Source organism: Taudactylus pleione, unplaced genomic scaffold (genome assembly GCF_031769625.1).
Source record: "Taudactylus pleione unplaced genomic scaffold, aTauple2 ptg002523l, whole genome shotgun sequence".
In the NCBI taxonomy this organism is placed as follows: domain Eukaryota; kingdom Metazoa; phylum Chordata; class Amphibia; order Anura; family Myobatrachidae; genus Taudactylus; species Taudactylus pleione.
In genome coordinates this window covers 123,770-150,633 of record NW_028286906.1, presented here as the reverse complement: position 1 = coordinate 150,633, position 26,864 = coordinate 123,770, and the positions used below count along the sequence as shown (strand labels likewise).

General features: G+C 41.6%; 1 protein-coding gene across 2 annotated transcripts in view; it reads left to right on the top strand.

The window, feature by feature from the left end:
* The first annotated feature begins 262 nt into the window (after positions 1 to 262).
* Positions 263 to 26,864, top strand: part of LOC148431281 (uncharacterized) — a 73,828-nt gene continuing 47,226 nt past the window's right edge. Inside the window, exon 1 of one of the 2 annotated variants that reach the window (XM_088466132.1) lies at positions 263 to 366. In XM_088466132.1, the coding sequence (XP_088322258.1) occupies positions 312 to 366 (55 nt within the window). In that variant the 5' untranslated portion in view covers positions 263 to 311. The remainder of the gene's footprint in view (positions 367 to 26,864) is intronic. The other variant, XM_088466131.1, reaches the window with a different exon arrangement.

Genomic DNA, 26,864 nt, shown 5'->3' with positions numbered 1-26,864 from the left:
GCAACTCCTGCAGGGAGTGGATCATGTGGGTACCAATCAGTACAGTATGTTGGTGACCGCACACACAGACCAACTGAGGCTGTTAATTCTTTCCTCTGGCCTGAACAATAAAAATCTGACCAGATAATTAAAATTAGAGAGATCAACTGTGGTTGTAGGGAGCCCATCACAGGCACCTCATATCAGCGGAGCTCATTCATATATATAGGTGCAGTGTTATGTTGTTTCTTCTCCTCTCAATTTAGGCTTTAGAGGAAGTGGCAGCCCACAGACGCTGATGTGCTAATGTGCAAATCTTCACTGCAGGGTAAATGCTTCTTGCACGGTCGGTCACAGATTTTGCTGTTCACGCTCCTGAAGACACAGGTAAGACCATCCATTGCCAGGTTCCAAACAGCTCACACTGACCCTGATGTAAGAGAGGGGTCGACTGATTTATCCATAAACAAGCCGGGTTATCTAGGCTGCGCCTTGCATAACTCCAAAATACGGGAACTAGTCTGAGTCACAGATACAGATGATAATTCCTGCAATATAGAGCAAAACCCACGGTTCTAAAATATATGAATTGTATTTTGTATTGAGGCTTACTATAGGACAGATATCGTATATATTACAGTATATGTATATAGGAGAGATATCGTATATATTACAGTATATGTATATAGGAGAGATATCGTATATATTACAGTATATGTATATAGGAGAGATATCGTATATATTACAGTATATGTATATAGGACAGATATCGTATATATTACAGTATATGTATATAGGAGAGATATCGTATATATTACAGTATATGTATATAGGACAGATATCGTATATATTACAGTATAAGTATATAGGAGAGATATCGTATATATTACAGTATATGTATATAGGAGAGATATCGTATATATTACAGTATATGTATATAGGACAGATATCATATATATTACAGTATATGTATATAGGCCAGATATCATATATATTACAGTATATTATATAGGCCAGATATCGTATATATTACAGTATATGTATATAGGAGAGATATCGTATATATTACAGTATATGTATATAGGACATATATCATATATATTACAGTATATGTATATAGGAGAGATATCGTATATATTACAGTATATGTATATAGGAGAGATATCGTATATATTACAGTATATGTATATAGGAGAAATATCGTATATATTACAGTATATGTATATAGGACAGATATCGTATATATTACAGTATATGTATATAGGACAGATATCGTATATATTACAGTATATTATATAGGCCAGATATCGTATATATTGCAGTATATGTATATAGGAGAGATATCGTATATATTACAGTATATGTATATAGGAATAGAGCTGCTTAAATTCTCAATTTTATAAGAACCAAAAGTATTTCTTATATGGTTTTCAATCGGGGAAACATTTTCTGTCAATGCACATCGCACTTATTACCAGTAAGTCGTTGATTGACCCAGTGTAGTGTGTTTTTTGTGCCTAATGTGGGAGAAACAGAGCAGCACGCAGCACGCATTACATTTTGATTATCCTGTATCTGGATACCAAAATAATAATTTAAGGAAATTATGTTTTATTTGGTTAAATGGAAATGGCAGATTTGGTGTCACCGTGCTGACAATTCCAGCATATGTAGGTCACACGCAGACGTGGCCGCGGTTGTCTGTTGCTGCATTTTCGGTGCCAAATTGCAGCGTCTTGCGTCTGTGGAAATCCGCCTTGGTGCATCTTCTAGGACCATTGGTAGCACAGTATCCCAGCCCCATGTCAGGTGCAGTTTTTCCATCTGATCGTGGACCCCTCACCGCCCACCTGTTACAGAACATCCCAGGTACGCTCACTAAAATCCGCCTCCTTGCGTTCAGATTCATTCTGCGACTGCATTTGGTAACAATCAGTACGCATGCGCAGTATGACTCAGTCACATGTACAGTACTTAAAGACCATCGGGCATTGCTATGCTCATATCGGCAAAATTTACGTGGCCGCAATGTCAGAGTCAGTGGTTTACTTCGTGTTACTGTACTTTGCAGCAGTCCAAGTTCTGTAGCCGTACACACATAACACAGAGGTGTTGGGGAGATCTAGGGAGGGAGTTAGAAGGGTCTAGTTACTAAGCAGTGTTAGGAGACAGAGTGAAAAGTGATAAGGTACCAGCCAATCAGCTCCTGTCATCTCACAGGCTGTGTTTGAAAAATGACAGTTAGGAGCTGATTGGCTGGTACCTTATCTCATTTCACTCTGTCTCCTAACACTGCTTAGTAACTAGACCCCCTAGGGGGTATATTTCCTAAAGTACAGGTTTATAGAAGAGGAGGCATTGCCCATAGCAACCAATTAGATTCTAGCTATTATCTTCTAGAAATAATAAATATTGTCTTTGCGTCCACATCTGAATCAGCGCCACAGTCCTGCCCAGGTGCAAAGTTCCTGACTTTTGTTTTTGCTCCCAATTCTGAATTACTGTAGCCCCTGTAAGAGAATTTTGTATTGTATAATGGTTGGAACATCATAAAGGGGCATATTTAGTAATATATCGTTTTTTAGATCAGATAATTATAATTTCTTATTACCACTTATCAGGATCACCTTAATGTACAGATGGGTCCTCATACATTTAGCCTCCTTGTGCGTTATACATCCCTTCTAGATGCTCCATGCCGTTCCACGATTCAGTAGTGCTGTACTTTTTGTGGAATTTTTTACCCGCAGATGCGTTTTATTCACACTGTAATAGAGCGTGTCACAGGCAGATACACCCGCAGTCACACACAGAATATAGGTATGCTGCATATCATTGTAATCAGCAAAGGCTGCTTGTGTATGACACTGTAACACTGTAACGTAGCGTGTCACATGCAGATACAGCCGCAGTCACACACAGAATATAGGTATGCTGCATATCATTGTAATCAGCAGAGGCTACTTGTGCGTGACACTGTAACACTGTAACGTAGCGTATCACATGCAGATACAGCCGCAGTCACACACAGAATATAGGTATGCTGTATATCATTGTAATCAGCAGAGGCTGCTTGTGTATGACATTGTAACACTGTAACGTAGCGTGTCACATGCAGATACAACCGCAGTCACACATAGAATATAGGTATGCTGTATATCATTGTAATCAGCAGAGGCTACTTGTGTATGACATTGTAACACTGTAACGTAGCGTGTCACATCCAGATACAGCCGCAGTCACACACAGAATATAGGTATGCTGTATATCATTGTAATCAGCAGAGGCTGCTTGTGTATGACACTGTAACACTGTAATGTAGCGTGTCACATGCAGATAATCCCGCAGTCACACACAGAATATAGGTATGCTGTATATCATTGTAATCAGCAGAGGCTGCTTGTGTGTGACACTGTAACACTATAACGTAGCGTGTCACATGCAGATACAGCCGCAGTCACACACAGAATATAGGTATGCTGTATATCATTGTAATCAGCAGAGGCTGCTTGTATGTGACACTGTAACCCTGTAACGTAGCGTGTCATATGCAGATACACCCACAGTCACACACAGAATATAGGTATGCTGTATATCATTGTAATCAGCAGAGGCTGCTTGTGTGTGACACTGTAACACTGTAACGTAGGGTGTCACATGCAGATACAGTCACAGTCACACACAGAATATAGGTATGCTACATATCATTGTAATCAGCAGAGGCTGCTTGTGTGTGACACTGTAACACTGTAACGTAGTGTGTCACATGCAGATACAGCTACAGTCACACACAGAATATAGGTATGCTGCATATCATTGTAATCAGCAGAGGCTGCTTGTGTATGACATTGTACCACTATAACGTAGTGTGTCACATGCAGATACAGCCACAGTCACACACAGAATATAGGTATGCTGTATATCATTGTAATCAGTAGAGGCTACTTGTGTATGACACTGTAACACTGTAACGTAGCGTGTCACATGCAGATACAGCCACAGTCACACACAGAATATAGGTATGCTGTATATCATTGTAATCAGCAGAGGCTGCTTGTGCGTGACACTGTAACACTGTAACGTAGCGTGTCACATGCAGATACAGCCACAGTCACACACAGAATATAGGTATGCTGTATATCATTGTAATCAGCAGAGGCTGCTTGTGTATGACACTGTAACACTGTAATGTAGCGTGTCACATGCAGATAATCCCGCAGTCACACACAGAATATAGGTGTGCTGTATATCATTGTAATCACCAGAGGCTGCTTGTGTGTGACACTGTAACACTGTAACGTAGCGTGTCACATGCAGATACAGCCGCAGTCACACACAGAATATAGGTATGCTGTATATCATTATAATCAGCAGAGGCTGCTTGTATGTGACACTGTAACCCTGTAACGTAGCGTGTCATATGCAGATACACCCACAGTCACACACAGAATATAGGTATGCTGTATATCATTGTAATCAGCAGAGGCTGCTTGTGTGTGACACTGTAACACTGTAACGTAGCGTGTCACATGCAGATACAGTCACAGTCACACACAGAATATAGGTATGCTACATATCATTGTAATCAGCAGAGGCTTCTTGTGTGTGACACTGTAACACTGTAACGTAGTGTGTCACATGCAGATACAGCTACAGTCACACACAGAATATAGGTATGCTGCATATCATTGTAATCAGCAGAGGCTGCTTGTGTATGACATTGTAACACTGTAACGTAGTGTGTCACATGCAGATACAGCCACAGTCACACACAGAAAATAGGTATGCTGTATATCATTGTAATCAGTAGAGGCTACTTGTGTATGACACTGTAACACTGTAACGTAGCGTGTCACATGCAGATACAGCCGCAGTCACACACAGAATATAGGTATGCTGCATATCATTGTAATCAGCAGAGGCTGCTTGTGTATGACATTGTAACACTATAACGTAGTGTGTCACATGCAGATACAGCCACAGTCACACACAGAAAATAGGTATGCTGTATATCATTGTAATCAGTAGAGGCTACTTGTGTATGACACTGTAACACTGTAACGTAGCGTGTCACATGCAGATACAGCCACAGTCACACACAGAATATAGGTATGCTGTATATCATTGTAATCAGCAGAGGCTGCTTGTGTGTGACACTGTAACACTGTAACGTAGTGTGTCACATGCAGATACAGCCGCAGTCACACACAGAATATAGGTATGCTGTATATCATTGTAATCAGCAGAGGCTGCTTGTGTATGACACTGTAACACTGTAACGTAGCGTGTCACATGCAGATACTCCCACAGTCACACACAGAATATAGGTATGCTGCATATCATTGTAATCAGCAGAGGCTACTTGTGTATGACACTGTAACACTGTAACGTAGTGTGTCACATGCAGATACAGCCGCAGTCACACACAGAATATAGGTATGCTGTATATCATTGTAATCAGCAGAGGCTGCTTGTGTATGACACTGTAACACTGTAACGTAGCGTGTCACATGCAGATACTCCCACAGTCACACACAGAATATAGGTATGCTGCATATCATTGTAATCAGCAGAGGCTACTTGTGTATGACACTGTAACACTGTAACGTAGCGTGTCACATGCAGATACAGCCGCAGTCACACACAGAATATAGGTATGCTGTATATCATTGTAATCAGCAGAGGCTGCTTGTGTATGACACTGTAACACTGTAACGTAGTGTGTCACAGGCAGATACACCCGCAGTCACACACAGAATATAGGTATGCTGTATATCATTGTAATCAGCAGAGGCTACTTGTGTATGACACTGTAACACTGTAACGTAGCGTGTCACATGCAGATACAGCCGCAGTCACACACAGAATATAGATATGCTGTATATCATTGTAATCAGCAGAGGCTGCTTGTGCGTGACACTGTAACACTGTAACGTAGCGTGTCACATGCAGATACAGCCACAGTCACACACAGAATATAGGTATGCTGTATATCATTGTAATCAGCAGAGGCTGCTTGTGTATGACACTGTAACACTGTAACGTAGCGTGTCACATGCAGATACACCCACAGTCACACACAGAATATAGGTAAGCTGTATATCATTGTAATCAGCAGAGGCTGCTTGTGTATGACACTGTAACACTGTAACGTAGCGTGTCACATGCAGATACAGCCGCTGTCCCACACAGAATATAGGTATGCTGTATATCATTGTAATCAGCAGAGGCTGCTTGTGTATGACACTGTAACACTGTAACGTAGTGTGTCACATGCAGATACACCCGCAGTCACACACAGAATATAGGTATGCTGTATATCATTGTAATCAGCAGAGGCTACTTGTGTATGACACTGTAACACTGTAACGTAGCGTGTCACATGCAGATACACCCGCAGTCACACAGAATATAGGTATGCTGTATATCAATGTAATCAGCAGAGGCTGCTTGTGTATGACACTGTAACACTGTAACGTAGCGTGTCACATGCAGATACACCCACAGTCACACACAGAATATAGGTATGCTGTATATCATTGTAATCAGCAGAGGCTAATTGTGTATGACACTGTAACACTGTAACGTAGCGTGTCACATGCAGATACAGCAGCAGTCACACACAGAATATAGGTATGCTGTATATCATTGTAATCAGCAGAGGCTGCTTGTGCGTGACACTGTAACACTGTAACGTAGCGTGTCACATGCAGATACACCCACAGTCACACACAGAATATAGGTATGCTGTATACCATTGTAATCAGCAGAGGCTACTTGTGTGTGACACTGTAACACTGTAACGTAGCGTGTCACTTGCAGATACAGCCGCAGTCACACACAGAATATAGTTATGCTGTATATCATTGTAATCAGCAGAGGCTGCTTGTGTATGACACTGTAACACTGTAACGTAGCGTGTCACATGCAGATACAGCCGCAGTCACACACAGAATATAGGTGTACTGTATATCATTGTAATCAGCAGAGGCTGCTTGTGTATGACACTGTAACACTGTAACGTAGCGTGTCACATGCAGATACAGCCGCAGTCACACACGGAATATAGGTATGCTGTATATCATTGTAATCAGCAGAGGCTGCTTGTGTATGACACTGTAACACTGTAACGTAGCGTGTCACATGCAGATACAGTCACAGTCACACACAGAATATAGGTATGCTGTATATCATTGTAATCAGCAGAGGCTGCTTGTGTATGACACTGTAACACTGTAATGTAGCGTGTCACATGCAGATACAGCCGCAGTCACACACAGAATATAGGTATGCTGTATATCATTGTAATCAGCAGAGGCTACTTGTGTATGACACTTTAACACTGTAACGTAGCGTGTCACATGCAGATACAGCCACAGTCACACACAGAATATAGGTATGCTGTATATCATTGTAATCAGCAGAGGCTACTTGTGTGTGACACTGTAACACTGTAACGTAGCGTGTCACATGCAGATACAGCCGCAGTCACACACAGAATATAGGTATGCTGTATAGCATTGTAATCAGCAGAGGCTGCTTGTGTATGACATTGTAACACTGTAACGTAGCGTTTCACATGCAGATACAACCGCAGTCACACACAGAATATAGGTATGCTGTATATCATTGTAATCAGCAGAGGCTACTTGTGTATGACATTGTAACACTGTAACGTAGCGTGTCACATGCAGATACAGCTGCAGTCACACACAGAATATAGGTATGCTGTATATCATTGTAATCAGCAGAGGCTACTTGTGTATGACACTGTAACACTGTAACGTAGCATGTCACATGCAGATACAGCCGCTGTCACACACAGAATATAGGTATGCTGTATATCATTGTAATCAGCAGAGGCTACTTGTGTATGACATTGTAACACTGTAACGTAGCGTGTCACATGCAGATACAGCCGCAGTCACACACAGAATATAGGTATGCTGTATATCATTGTAATCAGCAGAGGCTACTTGTGTATGACACTGTAACACTGTAACGTAGCGTTTCACATGCAGATACAACCGCAGTCACACACAGAATATAGGTATGCTGTATATCATTGTAATCAGCAGAGGCTACTTGTGTGTGACACTGTAACACTGTAACGTAGCGTGTCACATGCAGATACAGCCGCAGTCACACACAGAATATAGGTATGCTGTATATCATTGTAATCAGCAGAGGCTACTTGTGTATGACATTGTAACACTGTAACGTAGCGTGTCACATGCAGATACAGCCGCAGTCACACACAGAATATAGGTATGCTGTATATCATTGTAATCAGCAGAGGCTACTTGTGTATGACACTGTAACACTGTAACGTAGCATGTCACATGCAGATACAGCCGCTGTCACACACAGAATATAGGTATGCTGTATATCATTGTAATCAGCAGAGACTGCTTGTGTGTGACACTGTAACACTGTAATGTAGCGTGTCACATGCAGATACAGCTGCAGTCACACACAGAATATAGGTATGCTGTATATCATTGTAATCAGCAGAGGCTGCTTGTGTATGACACTGTAACACTGTAACGTAGCGTGTCACATGCAGATACACCCGCAGTCGCACACGGAATATAGGTATGCTGTATATCATTGTAATCAGCAGAGGCTGCTTGTGTGTGACACTGTAACACTGTAACGTAGCATGTCACATGCAGATACAGCCGCAGTCACACACAGAATATAGTTATGCTGTATATCATTGTAATCAGCAGAGGCTGCTTGTGTGTGACACTGTAACACTGTAACGTAGCATGTCACATGCAGATACAGCCGCAGTCACACACAGAATATAGTTATGCTGTATATCATTGTAATCAGCAGAGGCTGCTTGTGTATGACACTGTAACACTGTAACGTAGCGTGTCACATGCAGATACACCCGCAGTCACACACAGAATATAGGTATGCTGTATATCATTGTAATCAGCAGAGGCTGCTTGTGTATGACACTGTAACACTGTAACGTAGCGTGTCACATGCAGATACAGCCGCAGTCACACACGGAATATAGGTATGCTGTATATCATTGTAATCAGCAGAGGCTGCTTATGTATGACACTGTAACACTGTAACGTAGCGTGTCACATGCAGATACAGCCGCAGTCACACACAGAATATAGGTATGCTGTATATCATTGTAATCAGCAGAGGCTGCTTATTTATGACACTCTAACACTGTAACGTAGCGTGTCACATGCAGATACAGCCACAGTCACACACAGAATATAGGTATGCTGTATATCATTGTAATCAGCAGAGGCTGCTTGTGTGTGACACTGTAACACTGTAACGTAGCGTGCCACATGCAGATACAGCTGCAGTCACACACAGAATATAGGTATGCTGTATATCATTGTAATCAGCAGAGGCTGCTTGTGTGTGACACTGTAACACTGTAACATAGCATGTCACATGCAGACACACCCGCAGTCACACACGGAATATAGGTATGCTGTATATCATTGTAATCAGCAGAGGCTGCTTGTGTGTGACACTGTAATACTGTAATGTAGCGTGTCACATGCAGATACACCCGCAGTCACACAGAATATAGGTATGCTGCATATCATTGTAATCAGCAGAGGCTGCTTGTGTGTGACACTGTAACACTGTAACGTAGTGTGTCACATGCAGATACACCCGCAGTCACACACAGAATATAGGTATGCTGTATATCATTGTAATCAGCAGAGGCTGCTTGTGTATGACACTGTAACACTGTAACGTAGCGTGTCACATGCAGATACAGCCACAGTCACATACAGAATATAGTTATGCTGTATATCATTGTAATCAGCAGAGGCTGCTTGTGTATGATACTGTAACACTGTAACGTAGTGTGTCACATGCAGATACAGCCACAGTCACATACAGAATATAGTTATGCTGTATATCATTGTAATCAGCAGAGGCTGCTTGGGTATGACACTGTAACACTGTAACGTAGCGTGTCACATGCAGATACAGCCACAGTCACACACAGAATATAGGTATGCTGTATATCATTGTAATCAGCAGAGGCTACTTGTGTGTGACACTGTAACACTGTAACGTAGCGTGACACATGCAGATACAGCCGCAGTCACACACAGAATATAGTTATGCTGTATATCATTGTAATCAGCAGAGGCTGCTTGTGTATGACATTGTAACACTGTAACGTAGCGTGTCACATGCAGATACAACCGCAGTCACACACAGAATATAGGTATGCTGTATATCATTGTAATCAGCAGAGGCTACTTGTTTATGACATTGTAACACTGTAACGTAGCGTGTCACATGCAGATACAGCCGCAGTCACACACAGAATATAGGTATGCTGTATATCATTGTAATCAGCAGAGGCTACTTGTGTATGACACTGTAACACTGTAACGTAGCATGTCACATGCAGATACAGCCGCAGTCACACACAGAATATAGGTATGCTGTATATCATTGTAATCAGCAGAGACTGCTTGTGTGTGACACTGTAACACTGTAACGTAGCGTGCCACATGCAGATACAGCTGCAGTCACACACAGAATATAGGTATGCTGTATATCATTGTAATCAGCAGAGGCTGCTTTTGCGTGACACTGTAACACTGTAACGTAGCGTGTCACATGCAGATACAGCCACAGTCACACACAGAATATAGGTATGCTGTATATCATTGTAATCAGCAGAGGCTGCTTGTGTATGACACTGTAACACTGTAACGTAGCGTGTCACATGCAGATACTCCCACAGTCACACACAGAATATAGGTATGCTGCATATCATTGTAATCAGCAGAGGCTACTTGTGTATGACACTGTAACACTGTAACGTAGCGTGTCACATGCAGATACAGCCGCAGTCACACACAGAATATAGGTATGCTGTATATCATTGTAATCAGCAGAGGCTGCTTGTGTATGACACTGTAACACTGTAACGTAGTGTGTCACAGGCAGATACACCCGCAGTCACACACAGAATATAGGTTTGCTGTATATCATTGTAATCAGCAGAGGCTGCTTGTGTATGACACTGTAACACTGTAACGTAGCGTGTCACATGCAGATACAGCCGCAGTCACACACAGAATATAGATATGCTGTATATCATTGTAATCAGCAGAGGCTGCTTGTGCGTGACACTGTAACACTGTAACGTAGCGTGTCACATGCAGATACAGCCACAGTCACACACAGAATATAGGTATGCTGTATATCATTGTAATCAGCAGAGGCTGCTTGTGTATGACACTGTAACACTGTAACGTAGCGTGTCACATGCAGATACACCCACAGTCACACACAGAATATAGGTAAGCTGTATATCATTGTAATCAGCAGAGGCTGCTTGTGTATGACACTGTAACACTGTAACGTAGCGTGTCACATGCAGATACAGCCGCAGTCACACACAGAATATAGGTATGCTGTATATCATTGTAATCAGCAGAGGCTGCTTGTGTGTGACACTGTAACACTGTAACGTAGCGTGTCACATGCAGATACAGCCGCTGTCCCACACAGAATATAGGTATGCTGTATATCATTGTAATCAGCAGAGGCTGCTTGTGTATGACACTGTAACACTGTAACGTAGTGTGTCACATGCAGATACACCCGCAATCACACACAGAATATAGGTATGCTGTATATCATTGTAATCAGCAGAGGCTACTTGTGTATGACACTGTAACACTGTAACGTAGCGTGTCACATGCAGATACACCCGCAGTCACACAGAATATAGGTATGCTGTATATCAATGTAATCAGCAGAGGCTGCTTGTGTATGACACTGTAACACTGTAACGTAGCGTGTCACATGCAGATACACCCACAGTCACACACAGAATATAGGTATGCTGTATATCATTGTAATCAGCAGAGGCTAATTGTGTATGACACTGTAACACTGTAACGTAGCGTGTCACATGCAGATACACCCACAGTCACACACAGAATATAGGTATGCTGTATATCATTGTAATCAGCAGAGGCTACTTGTGTGTGACACTGTAACACTGTAACGTAGCGTGTCACTTGCAGATACAGCCGCAGTCACACACAGAATATAGTTATGCTGTATATCATTGTAATCAGCAGAGGCTGCTTGTGTATGACACTGTAACACTGTAACGTAGCGTGTCACATGCAGATACAGCCGCAGTCACACACAGAATATAGGTATGCTGTATATCATTGTAATCAGCAGAGGCTGCTTGTGTATGACACTGTAACACTGTAACGTAGCGTGTCACATGCAGATACAGCCGCAGTCACACACGGAATATAGGTATGCTGTATATCATTGTAATCAGCAGAGGCTGCTTGTGTATGACACTGTAACATTGTAACGTAGCGTGTCACATGCAGATACAGCCGCAGTCACACACAGAATATAGGTATGCTGAATATCATTGTAATCAGCAGAGGCTGCTTGTGTATGACACTGTAACACTGTAACGTAGCGTGTCACATGCAGATACAGCTGCAGTCACACACAGAATATAGGTATGCTGTATATCATTGTAATCAGCAGAGGCTGCTTGTGTGTGACACTGTAACACTGTAACATAGCATGTCACATGCAGATACAGCCACAGTCACACACAGAATATAGGTATGCTGTATATCTTTGTAATCAGCAGAGGCTGCTTGTGTATGACACTGTGACACTGTAACGTAGCGTGTCACATGCAGATTCAGCCACAGTCACACACAGAATATAGGTATGCTGTATATCATTGTAATCAGCAGAGGCTGCTTGTGTATGACACTGTAACACTGTAACGTAGCATGTCACATGCAGATACAGCCACAGTCACACACAGAATATAGGTATGCTGTATATCATTGTAATCAGCAGAGGCTGCTTGTGTATGACACTGTAACACTGTAACGTAGCGTGTCACATGCAGATACAGCCGCAGTCACACACAGAATATAGGTATGCTGTATATCATTGTAATCAGCAGAGGCTGCTTGTGTATGACACTGTAACACTGTAACGTAGCGTGTCACATGCAGATACAGCCACAGTCACACACAGAATATAGGTATGCTGTATATCATTGTAATCAGCAGAGGCTGCTTGTGTATGACACTGTAACACTGTAATGTAGCGTGTCACATGCAGATACAGACGCAGTCACACACAGAATATAGGTATGCTGTATATCATTGTAATCAGCAGAGGCTGCTTGTGTATGACACTGTAACACTGTAATGTAGCGTGTCACATGCAGATACACCCACAGTCATACACAGAATATAGGTATGCTGTATATCATTGTAATCAGCAGAGGCTACTTGTGTATGACACTGTAACACTGTAACGTAGCGTGTCACATGCAGATACAGCCACAGTCACACACAGAATATAGGTATGCTGTATATCATTGTAATCAGCAGAGGCTACTTGTGTGTGACACTGTAACACTGTAACGTAGCGTGTCACATGCAGATACAGCCGCAGTCACACACAGAATATAGGTATGCTGTATATCATTGTAATCAGCAGAGGCTGCTTGTGTATGACATTGTAACACTGTAACGTAGCGTTTCACATGCAGATACAACCGCAGTCACACACAGAATATAGGTATGCTGTATATCATTGTAATCAGCAGAGGCTACTTGTGTATGACATTGTAACACTGTAACGTAGCGTGTCACATGCAGATACAGCCGCAGTCACACACAGAATATAGGTATGCTGTATATCATTGTAATCAGCAGAGGCTGCTTGTGTATGACACTGTAACATTGTAACGTAGCGTGTCACATGCAGATACAGCCGCAGTCACACACAGAATATAGGTATGCTGAATATCATTGTAATCAGCAGAGGCTGCTTGTGTATGACACTGTAACACTGTAACGTAGCGTGTCACATGCAGATACAGCTGCAGTCACACACAGAATATAGGTATGCTGTATATCATTGTAATCAGCAGAGGCTGCTTGTGTGTGACACTGTAACACTGTAACATAGCATGTCACATGCAGATACAGCCACAGTCACACACAGAATATAGGTATGCTGTATATCTTTGTAATCAGCAGAGGCTGCTTGTGTATGACACTGTGACACTGTAACGTAGCGTGTCACATGCAGATTCAGCCACAGTCACACACAGAATATAGGTATGCTGTATATCATTGTAATCAGCAGAGGCTGCTTGTGTATGACACTGTAACACTGTAACGTAGCATGTCACATGCAGATACAGCCACAGTCACACACAGAATATAGGTATGCTGTATATCATTGTAATCAGCAGAGGCTGCTTGTGTATGACACTGTAACACTGTAACGTAGCGTGTCACATGCAGATACAGCCGCAGTCACACACAGAATATAGGTATGCTGTATATCATTGTAATCAGCAGAGGCTGCTTGTGTATGACACTGTAACACTGTAACGTAGCGTGTCACATGCAGATACAGCCACAGTCACACACAGAATATAGGTATGCTGTATATCATTGTAATCAGCAGAGGCTGCTTGTGTATGACACTGTAACACTGTAATGTAGCGTGTCACATGCAGATACAGACGCAGTCACACACAGAATATAGGTATGCTGTATATCATTGTAATCAGCAGAGGCTGCTTGTGTATGACACTGTAACACTGTAATGTAGCGTGTCACATGCAGATACACCCACAGTCATACACAGAATATAGGTATGCTGTATATCATTGTAATCAGCAGAGGCTACTTGTGTATGACACTGTAACACTGTAACGTAGCGTGTCACATGCAGATACAGCCACAGTCACACACAGAATATAGGTATGCTGTATATCATTGTAATCAGCAGAGGCTACTTGTGTGTGACACTGTAACACTGTAACGTAGCGTGTCACATGCAGATACAGCCGCAGTCACACACAGAATATAGGTATGCTGTATATCATTGTAATCAGCAGAGGCTGCTTGTGTATGACATTGTAACACTGTAACGTAGCGTTTCACATGCAGATACAACCGCAGTCACACACAGAATATAGGTATGCTGTATATCATTGTAATCAGCAGAGGCTACTTGTGTATGACATTGTAACACTGTAACGTAGCGTGTCACATGCAGATACAGCCGCAGTCACACACAGAATATAGGTATGCTGTATATCATTGTAATCAGCAGAGGCTACTTGTGTATGACACTGTAACACTGTAACGTAGCATGTCACATGCAGATACAGCCGCTGTCACACACAGAATATAGGTATGCTGTATATCATTGTAATCAGCAGAGGCTACTTGTGTATGACATTGTAACACTGTAACGTAGCGTGTCACATGCAGATACAGCCGCAGTCACACACAGAATATAGGTATGCTGTATATCATTGTAATCAGCAGAGGCTACTTGTGTATGACACTGTAACACTGTAACGTAGCATTTCACATGCAGATACAACCGCAGTCACACACAGAATATAGGTATGCTGTATATCATTGTAATCAGCAGAGGCTACTTGTGTGTGACCCTGTAACACTGTAACGTAGCGTGTCAAATGCAGATACAGCCGCAGTCACACACAGAATATAGGTATGCTGTATATCATTGTAATCAGCAGAGGCTGCTTGTGTATGACATTGTAACACTGTAACGTAGCGTTTCACATGCAGATACAACCGCAGTCACACACAGAATATAGGTATGCTGTATATCATTGTAATCAGCAGAGGCTACTTGTGTATGACATTGTAACACTGTAACGTAGCGTGTCACATGCAGATACAGCCGCAGTCACACACAGAATATAGGTATGCTGTATATCATTGTAATCAGCAGAGGCTACTTGTATATGACACTGTAACACTGTAACGTAGCATGTCACATGCAGATACAGCCGCTGTCACACACAGAATATAGGTATGCTGTATATCATTGTAATCAGCAGAGACTGCTTGTGTGTGACACTGTAACACTGTAATGTAGCGTGTCACATGCAGATACAGCTGCAGTCACACACAGAATATAGGTATGCTGTATATCATTGTAATCAGCAGAGGCTGCTTGTGTATGACACTGTAACACTGTAACGTAGCGTGTCACATGCAGATACACCCGCAGTCGCACACGGAATATAGGTATGCTGTATATCATTGTAATCAGCAGAGGCTGCTTGTGTGTGACACTGTAACACTGTAACGTAGCATGTCACATGCAGATACAGCCGAAGTCACACACAGAATATAGTTATGCTGTATATCATTGTAATCAGCAGAGGCTGCTTGTGTGTGACACTGTAACACTGTAACGTAGCATGTCACATGCAGATACAGCCGCAGTCACACACAGAATATAGTTATTCTGTATATCATTGTAATCAGCAGAGGCTGCTTGTGTATGACACTGTAACACTGTAACGTAGCGTGTCACATGCAGATACACCCGCAGTCACACACAGAATATAGGTATGCTGTATATCATTGTAATCAGCAGAGGCTGCTTGTGTATGACACTGTAACACTGTAACGTAGCGTGTCACATGCAGATACAGCCGCAGTCACACACGGAATATAGGTATGCTGTATATCATTGTAATCAGCAGAGGCTGCTTATGTATGACACTGTAAAACTGTAACGTAGCGTGTCACATGCAGATACAGCCGCAGTCACACACAGAATATAGGTATGCTGTATATCATTGTAATCAGCAGAGGCTGCTTGTGTGTGACACTGTAACACTGTAACGTAGCGTGCCACATGCAGATACAGCTGCAGTCACACACAGAATATAGGTATGCTGTATATCATTGTAATCAGCAGAGGCTGCTTGTGTGTGACACTGTAACACTGTAACATAGCATGTCACATGCAGACACACCCGCAGTCACACACGGAATATAGGTATGCTGTATATCATTGTAATCAGCAGAGGCTGCTTGTGTGTGACACTGTAACACTGTAACATAGCATGTCACATGCAGACACACCCGCAGTCACACACGGAATATAGGTATGCTGTATATCATTGTAATCAGCAGAGGCTGCTTGTGTGTGACAATGTAACACTGTAACGTAGCGTGTCACATGCAGATACACCCGCAGTCACACAGAATATAGGTATGCTGCATATCATTGTAATCAGCAGAGGCTGCTTCTGTGTGACACTGTAACACTGTAACGTAGTGTGTCACATGCAGATACACCCGCAGTCACACACAGAATATAGGTATGCTGTATATCATTGTAATCAGCAGAGGCTGCTTGTGTATGACACTGTAACACTGTAACGTAGCGTGTCACATGCAGATACAGCCACAGTCACATACAGAATATAGGTATGCTGTATATCATTGTAATCAGCAGAGGCTGCTTGTGTATGACACTGTAACACTGTAACGTAGTGTGTCACATGCAGATACAGCCACAGTCACATACAGAATATAGTTATGCTGTATATCATTGTTATCAGCAGAGGCTGCTTGGGTATGACACTGTAACACTGTAACGTAGCGTGTCACATGCAGATACAGCCACAGTCACACACAGAATATAGGTATGCTGTATATCATTGTAATCAGCAGAGGCTACTTGTGTGTGACACTGTAACACTGTAACGTAGCGTGACACATGCAGATACAGCCGCAGTCACACACAGAATATAGTTATGCTGTATATCATTGTAATCAGCAGAGGCTGCTTGTGTATGACATTGTAACACTGTAACGTAGCGTGTCACATGCAGATACAACCGCAGTCACACACAGAATATAGGTATGCTGTATATCATTGTAATCAGCAGAGGCTACTTGTTTATGACATTGTAACACTGTAACGTAGCGTGTCACATGCAGATACAGCCGCAGTCACACACAGAATATAGGTATGCTGTATATCATTGTAATCAGCAGAGGCTACTTGTGTATGACACTGTAACACTGTAACGTAGCATGTCACATGCAGATACAGCCGCAGTCACACACAGAATATAGGTATGCTGTATATCATTGTAATCAGCAGAGACTGCTTGTGTGTGACACTGTAACACTGTAATGTAGCGTGTCACATGCAGATACAGCCGCAGTCACACACAGAATATAGGTATGCTGTATATCATTGTAATCAGCAGAGGCTGCTTGTGTATAACACTGTAACACTGTAACGTAGCGTGTCACATGCAGATACACCGCAGTCGCACACGGAATATAGGTATGCTGTATATCATTGTAATCAGCAGAGGCTGCTTGTGTGTGACACTGTAACACTGTAACGTAGCGTGTCACATGCAGATACAGCCGCAGTCCCACACAGAATACAGTTATGCTGTATATCATTGTAATCAGCAGAGGCTGCTTGTGTTTGACACTGTAACACTGTAACGTAGCGTGTCACATGCAGATACACCCGCAGTCACACACAGAATATAGGTATGCTGTATATCATTGTAATCAGCAGAGGCTGCTTGTGTATGACACTGTAACACTGTAACGTAGCGTGTCACATGCAGATACAGCCGCAGTCACACACGGAATATAGGTATGCTGTATATCATTGTAATCAGCAGAGGCTGCTTGTGTATGACACTGTAACACTGTAACGTAGCGTGTCACATGCAGATACAGTCACAGTCACACACAGAATATAGGTATGCTGTATATCATTGTAATCAGCAGAGGCTGCTTGTGTATGACACTGTAACATTGTAACGTTGCGTGCCACATGCAGATACAGCCGCAGTCACACACAGAATATAGGTATGCTGTATATCATTGTAATCAGCAGAGGCTGCTTATGTATGACACTGTAACACTGTAACGTAGCGTGTCACATGCAGATACAGCCACAGTCACACACAGAATATAGGTATGCTGTATATCATTGTAATCAGCAGAGGCTGCTTGTGTATGACACTGTAACACTGTAACGTAGCGTGTCACATGCAGATACAGCTGCAGTCACACACAGAATATAGGTATGCTGTATATCATTGTAATCAGCAGAGGCTGCTTGTGTGTGACACTGTAACACTGTAACATAGCATGTCACATGCAGACACACCCGCAGTCACACACGGAATATAGTTATGATGTATATCATTGTAATCAGCAGAGGCTGCTTGTGTGTGACACTGTAACACTGTAATGTAGCGTGTCACATGCAGATACACCCGCAGTCACACAGAATATAGGTATGCTGCATATCATTGTAATCAGCAGAGGCTGCTTGTTTGTGACACTGTAACACTGTAACGTAGTGTGTCACATGCAGATACAGCCACAGTCACATACAGAATATAGTTATGCTGTATATCATTGTAATCAGCAGAGGCTGATTGTGTATGACACTGAAACACTGTAACGTAGCGTGTCACATGCAGATACAGCCACAGTCACATACAGAATATAGTTATGCTGTATATCATTGTAATCAGCAGAGGCTGATTGTGTATGACACTGTAACACTGTAACGTAGTGTGTCACATGCAGATACAGCCACAGTCACATACAAAATATAGTTATGCTGTATATCATTGTAATCAGCAGAGGCTGCTTGGGTATGACACTGTAACACTGTAACGTAGCGTGTCACATGCAGATACAGCCACAGTCACACACAGAATATAGGTATGCTGTATATCATTGTAATCAGCAGAGGCTGCTTGTATATGACACTGTAACACTGTAACGTAGCGTGTCACATGCAGATACAGCCGCAGTCACACACAGAATATAGGTATGCTGTATATCATTGTAATCAGCAGAGGCTGCTTGTGTATGACATTGTAACACTGTAACGTAGCGTTTCACATGCAGATACAACCGCAGTCACACACAGAATATAGGTATGCTGTATATCATTGTAATCAGCAGAGGCTACTTGTGTATGACATTGTAACACTGTAACGTAGCGTGTCACATGCAGATACAGCCGCAGTCACACACAGAATATAGGTATGCTGTATATCATTGTAATCAGCAGAGGCTACTTGTGTATGACACTGTAACACTGTAACGTAGCATGTCACATGCAGATACAGCCGCTGTCAAACACAGAATATAGGTATGCTGTATATCATTGTAATCAGCAGAGGCTACTTGTGTATGACATTGTAACACTGTAACGTAGCGTGTCACATGCAGATACAGCCGCAGTCACACACAGAATATAGGTATGCTGTATATCATTGTAATCAGCAGAGGCTACTTGTGTATGACACTGTAACACTGTAACGTAGCGTTTCACATGCAGATACAACCGCAGTCACACACAGAATATAGGTATGCTGTATATCATTGTAATCAGCAGAGGCTACTTGTGTGTGACACTGTAACACTGTAACGTAGCGTGTCACATGCAGATACAGCCGCAGTCACACACAGAATATAGGTATGCTGTATATCATTGTAATCAGCAGAGGCTGCTTGTGTATGACATTGTAACACTGTAACGTAGCGTTTCACATGCAGATACAACCGCAGTCACACACAGAATATAGGTATGCTGTATATCATTGTAATCAGCAGAGGCTACTTGTGTATGACATTGTAACACTGTAACGTAGCGTGTCACATGCAGATACAGCCGCAGTCACACACAGAATATAGGTATGCTGTATATCATTGTAATCAGCAGAGGCTACTTGTGTATGACACTGTAACACTGTAACGTAGCATGTCACATGCAGATACAGCCGCTGTCACACACAGAATATAGGTATGCTGTATATCATTGTAATCAGCAGAGACTGCTTGTGTGTGACACTGTAACACTGTAATGTAGCGTGTCACATGCAGATACAGCTGCAGTCACACACAGAATATAGATATGCTGTATATCATTGTAATCAGCAGAGGCTGCTTGTGTATGACACTGTAACACTGTAACGTAGCGTGTCACATGCAGATACACCTGCAGTCGCACACGGAATATAGGTATGCTGTATATCATTGTAATCAGCAGAGGCTGCTTGTGTGTGACACTGTAACACTGTAACGTAGCATGTCACATGCAGATACAGCCGAAGTCACACACAGAATATAGTTATGCTGTATATCATTGTAATCAGCAGAGGCTGCTTGTGTGTGACACTGTAACACTGTAACGTAGCATGTCACATGCAGATACAGCCGCAGTCACACACAGAATATAGTTATTCTGTATATCATTGTAATCAGCAGAGGCTGCTTGTGTATGACACTGTAACACTGTAACGTAGCGTGTCACATGCAGATACACCCGCAGTCACACACAGAATATAGGTATGCTGTATATCATTGTAATCAGCAGAGGCTGCTTGTGTATGACACTGTAACACTGTAACGTAGCGTGTCACATGCAGATACAGCCGCAGTCACATACGGAATATAGGTATGCTGTATATCATTGTAATCAGCAGAGGCTGCTTATGTATGACACTGTAAAACTGTAACGTAGCGTGTCACATGCAGATACAGCCGCAGTCACACACAGAATATAGGTATGCTGTATATCATTGTAATCAGCAGAGGCTGCTTGTGTGTGACACTGTAACACTGTAACGTAGCGTGCCACATGCAGATACAGCTGCAGTCACACACAGAATATAGGTATGCTGTATATCATTGTAATCAGCAGAGGCTGCTTGTGTGTGACACTGTAACACTGTAACATAGCATGTCACATGCAGACACACCCGCAGTCACACACGGAATATAGGTATGCTGTATATCATTGTAATCAGCAGAGGCTGCTTGTGTGTGACACTGTAACACTGTAACATAGCATGTCACATGCAGACACACCCGCAGTCACACACGGAATATAGGTATGCTGTATATCATTGTAATCAGCAGAGGCTGCTTGTGTGTGACAATGTAACACTGTAACGTAGCGAGCATCCACAAGGCCGCTTCGCACAAAAAAAAAACACGCCCTGATTCAGAGCGGGTGCTTGTTCAGAGCGTCCTGCTCTAAATCAGGCCCAGGGTTCCTTTCTACAAGTACAGTAGCAATCTTTGTTACAAAGCACTTCACTAGAGGCACGACGAGGTATACCATGAAAACCTTCGCACACACGGTGACACCGGAACTGAGTACAGATCTGATGCCTCCTCGCTCTTATGCTTCATTTAATACATAAACGGGGCTTATTTAATCATGCAGAATATCAAAGTTATGTTTAGTTATTTCCACCATGTACATTCCGTATCTAGCCACATCGCCCCCCTTTTTCAGAGGGTCAAGGACCAGAAGGGGTGCGTGCACACCCTGAAATGTCTATGGAAATATGTAGGGGGTACTTGCACATATAAAGTTTAATCATATCATTAATGAGGTTCAATAAAGAGCATTTTAGGCATTTAGAGATTGATGCATCGAGCAGTGAAAATAGTGGAGAAGTTGCCCATAGCAACCAATAAGCTTCCAGGTGACATATATCAAGGCATTCTATAACATAATAGCTAGGAGCTGATTGGTCACTATGGGGAACTTCTCCACTGGTCTACAGTACCTCTCCAGTCTTTGCTCTGTTTGACACATCTCCCCCTAGGACACGTTGTCATCCAAACTCTATAAGGCACAATGGGCGTGATTAGGATTTGGGAATAGAGTAAGAAAGAACAAGTAACTGTGCCCCTGGGTAACACCGTGCTGTACTGTAGGTGCACAATGTGCAGAGAGTTAGATTTGGTGGGGGGGTCCTAACTGACACCTAAATTGCAGTGTAAGGTTAAAGCTGTGCAGTATTTGTGGGCTACATGCAGAAGCAGCCAGTATTTACCCTGCAGGCAGAAACAATGTACAGTATGTATTTGCCCCCCTTGAGGTGCAACATGGGGTCTATTTATTATCGCAGACCTCGCCACGGGGGATACTTATCACCGGTGCAATTCAGCATTGCATCGTGCGGGGACAGCTGCTCCGAAAAGCATCTGTCCCCATGATTAGGAGCTGTGTTACTTACCGCCCCCGTGACCGGCTTCTGCGCATGTGTGACTGGGGTTCACTGACTGGGGGTCACACATCCACAGAGCCGCTGGGTAGGCAGTGAGGAGGCGATGGTGGGATCCACTCAGATCCCTCTTCATATCCCCTGAACTCCCATAGGAAGGAGCCGGGCTCCAACAAGCTGAAAATCAGGGGGTCTTAATGGACCCCAGATGATGGATGGCCCCTTAATTAAAATATGTGAGACCTAGCGTTTCGGCATGTGTAAAGGGCCATTCAGTGGTGATGAATGGACCCCATGAAAAGGTAGAAAGGTGCAAGCATATACACAACATATACACAACATATACACAACATATACATAACATATACATAATATATACATAAATATACATAACATATACATAATATATATAACATATACATAACATATACATAGCATATACATAACATATACATAACATATACATATTATATAATATATATATATATATATATATATATATATATATATACATATCATATACATAATATATACATAGCATATGCACAATATATACATAATATATACATAACATATACATAGAATATACATAGCATATACATAATATATACATAACTTATACATAACATATACATAACATATACATAATATATACATAACATATACATAACATATACATAACATACGTAATATATACATAACATATACATAGCTTATACATAACTTATACATAGCTTATACATAACATATACATAATATATACATAACATATACATAATATATACATAACATATACATAACATAACATATACATAACATACGTAATATATACATAACATATACATAGCTTATACATAACATATACATAGCTTATACATAACATATACATAACATATATACATATATACATAATATACACATAATATATACATACAGTATATACATAACATATACATAACATATACATAGTATATACATAGCATATACATAATATATACATAAAATATACAAAACATATACATAATATATACATATACATAAAATATACATAACATATACATATACATTACATATACATAATATATACATAGCATATACATAACATATACTTAATATATACATAACATATACATAATATATATAACATATACATAACATATACATAACATACATAATATATACATAACATATACAAAATATATACATAATAATATACACATAACATACACATACATAACATATACATATACATAGAATATAACTAACATATACATATCATATACATAACATATACATAGCATATACATAGCATATACATAATACATACACAGGGGCGCCAAGAGAGGGGGGGAGCGGGTACAAATTACCCGGGCTTCCTGAGGAGCCCGGCGGGGGCCCGGGTCCGATGCCGCCCCTCCCTCCCTCACAGCAGCCCAGAACAGAGCATGTGCTGAGCTGCAGTGGGAGACTGCTCGTGACTGCTAAGGAGCAGCCACGAGCAGTCGCCTGTGCGCGGGAGCGATCACACTGATCACGCCACCCCGGCTTTGCGCTGGGCTGAGGGGTCTCAAGGCCTAAGTCAGACCCGCTCGCGAGCGCAGGATGCTCGCAAGCGGGCCGATGGTGCCCTAATGTGCATGCGCACAACAGAGGGAGCTCCATCGTGCGCATGCACGATACCCGCATAGCGACAGCCAAGCTGTCTCTATGGGTCTCGCACCAAAGGGTGCTTGCTGTCGATGGTGACTGAAGCACGCCCCCTTGGTGGGCATGCCGGGGGCATGGCTGCCAGAAGGAGGCGTTCCCATGGGAACACCTACCATCTGGGTCCGGCCCCACTGTCATCACTAGTGATGTCAGTGGGAGTGATTTTGGCTCTGATAGAGCTAAAATCACTCCAGGGTTTGGGGCAGCGAGACCCTACCGCAGGGTCTCGTCGCAAGCCCGATGGTCGCGATGGTCAAGTGACCCACAGCTATCTCTTTTTTTTCCAAAGGGGGCATGCCCACGCCTCACACAATTAGGCCACGCCCCCTGTTACCAGGGCCTGCCGCGGCTCTTGGTGGGCCTGTATATACATAACATATACATAGCATATATATAATATATACATAACATATACATATACATAACATATACGTAACATATACATAGCATATACATATACATAACATATACATAGCATATACATAACATATACATAGCATATACATAACATATACGTAACATATACATAGCATATACATATACATAACATATACATAGCATATACATATACATAACATATACATAGCATATACATAACATATACATTTACATAATATATACATAACATCTATATAGCATATACATAACATGTACATAACATATACATAATACATACATAACATATACATAATACATACATAACATATACATAACATCTATATAGCATATACATAACATATACATAACATATACATAATGTATACATAACATATAAATAGCATATGCATAACATATACATAACATATACATAATACATACATAACATATACATAACATCTATATAGCATATACATAACATATACATAACATATACATAACATATACATAAAGTATACATAACATATACTTAACATATACATAATATATACATATACATAACATATACATAATATATACATAACATATACATAGCATATACATAACATATACATAACATATACATAATGTATACATAACATATAAATAGCATATGCATAACATATACATAACCTATACATATACATAACATATACATAACATATACATAATATATACATAACATATACATAATATATACATAACATATACATAACATAACATATACATAACATACGTAATATATACATAACATATACATAGCTTATACATAGCTTATACATAACATATACATAGCTTATACATAACATATACATAACATATATACATATATACATAATATACACATAATATATACATACAGTATATACATAACATATACATAACATATACATAGTATATACATAGCATATACATAATATATACATAAAATATACAAAACATATACATAACATATACATATACATAAAATATACATAACATATACATATACATTACATATACATAATATATACATAGCATATACATAACATATACTTAATATATACATAACATATACATAATATATATAACATATACATAACATATACATAACATACATAATATATACATAACATATACAAAATATATACATAATATACACATAACATACACATACATAACATATACATATACATAGAATATAACTAACATATACATATCATATACATAACATATACATAGCATATACATAGCATATACATAATACATACACAGGGGCGCCAAGAGAGGGGGGGAGCGGGTACAAATTACCCGGGCTTCCTGAGGAGCCCGGCGGGGGCCCGGGTCCGATGCCGCCCCTCCCTCCCTCACAGCAGCCCAGAACAGAGCATGTGCTGAGCTGCAGTGGGAGACTGCTCGTGACTGCTAAGGAGCAGCCACGAGCAGTCGCCTGTGCGCGGGAGCGATCACACTGATCACGCCACCCCGGCTTTGCGCTGGGCTGAGGGGTCTCAAGGCCTAAGTCAGACCCGCTCGCGAGCGCAGGATGCTCGCAAGCGGGCCGATGGTGCCCTAATGTGCATGCGCACAACAGAGGGAGCTCCATCGTGCGCATGCACGATACCCGCATAGCGACAGCCAAGCTGTCTCTATGGGTCTCGCACCAAAGGGTGCTTGCTGTCGATGGTGACTGAAGCACGCCCCCTTGGTGGGCATGCCGGGGGCATGGCTGCCAGAAGGAGGCGTTCCCATGGGAACACCTACCATCTGGGTCCGGCCCCACTGTCATCACTAGTGATGTCAGTGGGAGTGATTTTGGCTCTGATAGAGCTAAAATCACTCCAGGGTTTGGGGCAGCGAGACCCTACCGCAGGGTCTC